The following is a 7289-nucleotide window of genomic DNA, read 5'->3' as shown; positions in this document are numbered from 1 at the left end:
GACCAAGTGCCACGCATGCTCACATTCAAATTCCGACACGGAAGTGCTCGTTCAGGTAAAACTACTGCTCGTAAGCGATATAGCACATTCGTCACGCTGCAATGTTAAAAATTCTTTCATCAAGCGCATTCTCTTGTTCTTTACAATGCTGCAAGAACGAACTTCTTTCGATGCTCATAGTCACACACACTTCTCCCGAACGGATTTCATTACTCTTTTTTAACCATTTCAGCAATACAATTTTAGTTTGCGTCACATCTACACAATTTTAGATTAGGTTTTTTCTTTTTTGGATGTTTGGGGGGGGGGGGATTCCCTAAAAATCTCCTTTAAAGACAGTTTGCTCATTTCTCCTTACCGTATTTGCCGGCGTATAAGGCAACTGGGCGTATAAGGCGACCCCCTAATTGTCCAGCTAAAACGTTGGTTTTGACATATGCTCGCCCTATAAGACGACCCCCTTTCGACTAGTCTGTCTAGTAGCTTAGGTAACATACTGAAACAGCAATGAGTCTGTGCAATTTAATCACAAGCTTTGTGAAGCAGTGCTGTGGTGGTAAATACCTCATGTGCCTGGCAAAATCCACTGATGGAAAGTCGGGTGCCAAATGGAGGGTCAGGTGCCAGATGGAGGGTCGGGTGCTTCAAACCAAATCTCCGGTGTTGAATGGCGAGGTGGCCATGGAGGGAAGAGGAGCCGAGGGGTAGCCGCATTCCGTAACATACTGTATACAGTATTACAGTGTACCGCGCCGAGCCAATCACAGCAAGCAATGTATTCTATTAATGAATACAAAGCCTGCAGGGATTGGCTTTGAGATTCAGAGAGGCACGGGCTGATATTACAGCCTCTGCCAATCCGAGCAGGTTTTGTATTCATTAATAGAATACATTGCTCGCCGTGATTGGCACAGGTTAGAACATCATCAGCCCATGCCTCTCTGAATCTCAAAGCCAATCCGTGCAGGCTTTGTATTCATTAATAGAATACATCGCTTGCCGTGATTGGCTCGGCGCGGACATTAATGCTGACATCCATATACCGGCGTATAAGACGACCCCCGATATTTGGGGGATTTTTTTTAAGTATAAAAGGTTGTCTTATACACCGGCAAATACGGTATTTTTTTTGTGTGTAAACTAACAACAACATTATTCTATTTTTTTGATTTTGTTTTTCTTTTTTAATCTACAGGGCACCCCTTGTTATTTATTTCACTTTGTTTTTTGGAAATGTACCTGCCTGCTCACAAATAAACTGTCCTTTTGGAAGGAAAACACATACGCAAGTATTTTATCCAAACAAAAAATACCTTTTTTTCGGTGTCAGTGACAGATAAAGAGGGAGGCAGCAATGTCAAAACTGGGGAGATTCGTGAAGCCTTGGGCCCCCAGGGCACACATCAGCTATTTAAACGCAAAAATTGGTGGCCTGAGGAATACATATCTGAGGGAGAGAAGTCTGGTCCTGAAGTCCATGAAACCCGGAACAGCAGCAGATGACATCTATGTTCCCAGGCTGTGGTACTACAACAGGCTGCATCTTCTGTCAGACCAGACTGAACCCAGGTCATCACTCTCTGGTCTTCCTTCCATGCTTCCTTCCAGGCTGTGGTTGTGGCACTGGAGGTGTGGCAGAAGGAGGAGGAGGAGCAGGGGCATGGGCCAAACGACACAAGTGTGTTTCTGGTGTCATTTGGCCCAACAGACACATGTTGAGGGTTTGTAGAATAACCTGCTCACACAAGATCTATTGCCCCTGCTCCATTTTATCAAGCTTGCACGCAACCATGGCGGCAAAGGCCTCTTGGTAGGTGGGTTTGGCTTGGAGTGCCGCAGAAGCCTCACCAATCAGCCTCAGGGCCGACTCCACAACATTCCCCCCCTTTCTCGCCCTTCTGCGTGGAAGGCGGAGGGGAGGGACCTGGCATTCGGTGAGGCTCCTTTGGCTGCCCACCGCCTGGCTGCCGCTTACTCCGCCTCCTCCTGGCTGCCACTTTCCACAGCCACCTTCTGGCTGCTGCATTCCACACCCTCCTGGTCCTGGCGGAGTTCTTCCTGTGTATGAAAAAGGGACATAGTTTTAGTTTTTGGTTCATCAAACACACACAATTTTTACATCAACACTGTTGCAAATTGTTAAACAATCGAAAAGACTATCATTCTGAGCCCAGCATTTTTCTTTCTTGTCCCAAAGGTTTTGGCCACTACTGTCTATTGATATGTGAAACACTTTATAAACTCACCAATTAGGGAGCAGAAATCAAGTTAACATCATTCATTTTGACTACACAAATATGTACAACAATACTATATCTGGCTCAAGCTGGGCTCCTCCAGTTCTTCCTGAGTGGAAGGCCCAGGTTGGGCATCGGAAGACTCAGCAGGTGTGGAATGTAGCATAGAAGGACGCGTGGAAGGAAGAGTAGAGAGGGATTCTCTGGCCTCAGCCTGGTCTTCCAGAAAATGCATCCTGTCATAATACCACAGGCTGGGGACATAAACCTCAGCTACTGAAGCTCCAGATTTCATGGACTTCAGCACCTTGCTCCTCTCCCTCAGATATGTACTAATGAGGTTCCCAATTTTCTTTTTGATATATTTGTCATCTGCCCTGGGGACCACCGGCTTCACAAACTCAACCAGTTCCAACAGTGCTGCCTTCCTCTTTGGTCTGTTACTATACAGAGGGTGTGTTGTTTGCCACAGGATGGGCATGTCTCGGTATTTATTGATCAACAGAGGGAGGAAGCTATAGTCATTAAACCCGTCCATAATGTCTGCAAGACACAGCACAAGACAAACCCTAATGTCAGGCTAAACTCCACTAATGCAGGCCTCAATCTAGAAGCAGTGTAGCCTAGTGATGTACCAAGTTAAAAATTTTAACTTCGTTTGCACGTTCGTCGCCTCAGCTTCTCCCTTTGTTCACAGTTCGTACGGATGACACACGCGTGTTGCGTTTTATATACAGTGCGCATGCATGCAACTCCGCCCGCCCCTGACGTTCGTTCCAGACTATTCCCCGCCCCTTCGCTTCTGGCGCAGTGGGGAGAGCACATGGCGGAGAGAACACAGGTGCGCACTAATAATTATGCTAACGAGGAGGAGAGTGAGGAAAGCCCGGAGCCTGAAACGTCCCGATCCAGGAAGACAAGACAAGGCCGCAAATATGTCTTTTGAAGAGATGTTGGAGATGGTGGACATATTGAACAGGACTGACTATGATGGAAAGTATGGACCTTACCCAAACCCAAATATCAGAAAGGCCAAGATCATGAATAAAGTTTTGAAGAGTCTTCTGCATAATTTTGGGGTACACCGATCCATGGATCAACTGAGAAAACGCTGGTCAGACATGAAACTGAGGGAGCACGAGCAGTACATAAGGATCAAGCATGTTCTTGACAAAAGTAAGTAGTTGTCGTGTGTTCATATGATTATTATTGCTTGCATACTGCTCCATGTGCTTTGAGTTCATGTTGTGCATTTTAAAATGGCCACTTTCAAGTTCATGGTTTCATTCGTTTGTAGGAAACATCGTTCTTCCGGTAAGTATTCCAGCTGAACACAGTGTCCCCAATAATGTTATGACCTTGAAGCTCGGCAAAAATAAACAATTGAACAACACTTCCAAACAATGTTTCATATTGTTAAATCTGCCCTCTGTGTGCCAATTCTTTATTTTTTTCCAATCTCATAGGGGAGAGAAGACTCGGCAAGTATGAGGACACCAGGGACCCCACCCCTCACAAAGAAGGACAACTTCCAAAAGCACAAAGAGAGGAGCAGGAGGAGGAGGAAGGAGAGATCGTGGAGGTTGGGCAAATTGTCCCCACAACAGGTGAGTGTGGGAGAACACAGTTTCCGGTAAGCTCATCAATGTATGTCACCATATTTATATTACATGGTGTTTTTTTTTTGCTTTGTTTTGTAGGTGATGTGGAAGAAGATTCCCGTTTTACCAGTGAAAGTGCCCAGATCGTGGAGATAATGGAGTGCAATCCGGATTGGGAACATATCCTGCAAAACATCAATGATGTAACTCAAAAATTGAAGAATATCATTGATGTTTTGGGGAGAGTGTGAAACACCCAAAACTAGATAGGGTCTTTTTTTGGAAATTTTTAACTCAAAATGTTGTATTTCTCCAAATTCGACATTTGGAAGATGCACAGAGTGTGTAAACATGCATTATCTCCCATCATGGGGGATCAATGTACGTGTTTTGTGTAAAGTGTCTGAGATGAAGGGGTTGCAGCCCCAAAGCATGTACATTGATCCCCCAGGATGGGAGATAGCACATGTTGACACACTGTGTGCATCTTCCAAATTTGGATTTTTCAGGGTTCACACCCCATGTGATGAAGGCAATATCAGCCCAGTTTGTACATACTCATGGCTGATATTGTCTTCACTTTTCAAAGTTGAACTTTGTAGGTTCCTGTGTTCTGTATTTTACAGTTAGATACATGCCTGTTTCCCCAAAAACACCAAGTAACCCACATTTTTATTAAACTCTGTTTTAGAAACACACTATTTCTTGGTTGGTTGTATAAACATTTTCAAAACGCACATGTGAATGTGCTTGTATTAAAAAGTTAAATTATCAACAATGTGTGGCTTCCTTTTTCAAGGCAACAAAAATGTATTTGGAGTACAATTTGAGTTTGTGCTGAGAAGGAGTGTGATTTACTAAAGTCAACTCCACTTTGCACTCCAAGTGCAGTTTCAGGTGTACTTTTGCAGTGCACTTGGAGGACATAGTGGATGTGCCTTTAATAAAAAAAACACCCACAGTGATGTGTAAATTTTTACAATCATGCCATTTTCCTGCCATGGTGCTGAAAATGAGCATGATTTTGGTCAGTAATGCACTACATACATTAGTTACCAAAAAAGAAGGTGTGTGTGTAGCAGACCTACAACATAATAACATTATCTGAAGAAGAGACTGTCCCCTTATCTCGCTCTGAACTTGGGGTTGCACAGTTGGTGAAAAAGGCACAACTTGAAAAAACCTAATTATACCTAGGAGACACCTAAAACCAAGCCAAGCAGTAAATGAAGGAGTTTCAGATCCAAATGTATTTTTAAAATACCGCTCAGACATTGTCTGGCATATCAATGGCCCCCCTACCCACAAAGTAGTCCATGTATTGTGTTCTAACCTCACGGGCGCTTTGGGGGGGCAAACCAGGATGAGCATGTTCAAGGCCCGTGAGGTTATCTGCATTTTCCATCAAGTCTGCTTCTTGTTGACCAACTGAGACCGCATAGTTCACAGAAACTTTTTTCAAATTCAAATTGTGCAGAACACAGCACGCCAGCACTATGTGATTCAGTTTGTATTCCGCCATGTGAATAGGCGTAAGAAAAAGGCGGAACCGGCTGGCCAGTATTCCAAAGGTGTTCTCCACCACTCTTCGGGCTCTGGACAGGCGGAAATTAAAAATTCTCTGGTCTGGGGTGAGGGTCCTCATGGGGAAAGGCCGCATCAGATGGTTCGCCAGGGTAAACGCCTCATCCGCGACGAAGATGAACGGGAGTCCTTCCTGATTCTCCTCTGGGGGTGGCAAGCCCAGACTGCCACTCTGGAGACGCCAGTAGAACTCCGTGCGAAGACTCCACCATCCGACATCTGTCCATTTTGCCCCACGTCCACATACAAAAACTCATATGTCGCAGACACCACCGCCAACATCACGATACTATGAAACCCCTTATAATTATAATAGTACGACCCCGAGTTGGGTGGTGGGACGATGCAGACGTGCTTCCCATCTATTGCTCCTCCACAATTGGGAAAGTCCCAACGACTGGCAAAGTGGGAGGCCACAGTCTGCCATTCCTGTGGCGTTGAAGGACACTGTGGAGTGAAACAAGAACAAAAATTATTAATTTGACCAATCAACATTCCAAGCAGATTACACACAAACATTTTGTGACTAAATTAGTCAAACATTTTGGGAACTGAGTATTTAAAGCCTAAAGTCTAATGTCCCCTTATGAGAGTCCTAACCCCCCCATCTGATGGGCCCTTGCTAAAAAATGAGGGGGGGATGTTTAGGACAGGTAACCCTCTCCACTTGATTGAGAGCTGAATGGCTAAATAATGTGTGCTACTTTGGGAAGCCCCTCCTTAGTTACACTATTGGCAGCCCACGGGACAGGTAAGAAGTGTCATAATAACAAAAATTAACCAAAATGTATGCACTTTTTGACATTCTGCGATTACATATCCAGATAATTAATAGGTTAAAACCAAAAAAAAAAACATTTGAAAGTATTGAGGCAGGCCCTTGCACTACATGCTTAGGTGAATTCATCCATAAATGTGAGCATCAAAAAGGAAGTTATAGTGTGTATTGAGTTTGGTAAAGTCAGCAGATAGAGGATTGCTATCAGCTGAGCTAGCAGTTGGGGAGAGGAGGGTTCCTAATGAGTTTGGCACAACCCCCCCCCCCCCCAAAAAAAAAAAACTCCACTCTGCATGAATTGAAGCACACACATCACATTTGTAGACATTTTAGGGTAAAGCAATACTATGGAGCTGACAAAAGACATTGTTAAGTGACTAGACTATAGTTTTATGGACCAAGAAGAGCATGGTGGGGAAGTTAGTGAGGCAAATATGCATGAGGACAAAGGGGCAGAGCATATAAATTAGGGCATATTGCAATGATGGAAATTAGGGAATGAGGAAAGAAATGCAAGACATTAGCAATCATGAAATACATAGAATGTGATGTTAAAGGATAAAACTTACCTTCATATGGTCCTTCTGCAGGACCTGAATGCTGGCAGAACAGGTCTCTGGAATAATGAGCCCCAGAGCCTGGGGGGAGATGCCTGTAGAGAACTTGAGGTCCTGAAGGCTTCTACCAGTCGCCAAGCAGTGCAACGTGGCGATGAGCCTCTGCTCCGAAGTGATGGCTTGCCACATGCAGGTATCCTGCCTGGTGATATAAGGGGTCAGCAAAGCCAGCAGATGGTGAAAAACGGGGTCCATCATCCGGAGATAATTTCTGAAATCATCAGGATTATTCTCCTGGATCTCACGGAGCAAAGGCATGTGCGAGAACTGGTCACGCTGGCGCAACCAATTCTTGGTCCACAAACGCCTCCCCTCCCTGTTCATGGACCGGGCTTGTGTCAAAGTAACAACCCCAACACGAAGCCCCTGCACAGCAGAAACTCTACGACGAGTACGTAGAGGAAACATGGTTTGAAAATGGTCGGCTGGTCAGAACGGACACCAGAAAGCACAGATAAACAGCAAGGCCTGA

General features: G+C 44.8%; 1 protein-coding gene across 1 annotated transcript in view; it reads right to left on the bottom strand.

Moving 5' to 3' along the window:
- Window positions 1-1292: 1292 nt before the first annotated feature.
- The window catches only part of SIRT6 (sirtuin 6), a 247455-nt gene continuing 241458 nt past the window's right edge, over window positions 1293-7289 (bottom strand). Inside the window, exon 8 of the mRNA XM_077475724.1 lies at window positions 1293-2058. Within this exon, the coding sequence (XP_077331850.1) occupies window positions 1972-2058 (87 nt within the window). The 3' untranslated portion in view covers window positions 1293-1971. The remainder of the gene's footprint in view (window positions 2059-7289) is intronic.

Source organism: Lithobates pipiens, unplaced genomic scaffold, assembly GCF_037356315.1.
Source record: "Lithobates pipiens isolate NorthernLeopardFrog02 unplaced genomic scaffold, aLitPip1_a1.2 Scaffold_13, whole genome shotgun sequence".
Taxonomy (NCBI): Eukaryota; Metazoa; Chordata; class Amphibia; order Anura; family Ranidae; genus Lithobates; species Lithobates pipiens.
The sequence above is the reverse complement of the archived record's forward strand: the minus strand, read 5'-3'. Positions and strand labels throughout refer to the sequence as shown.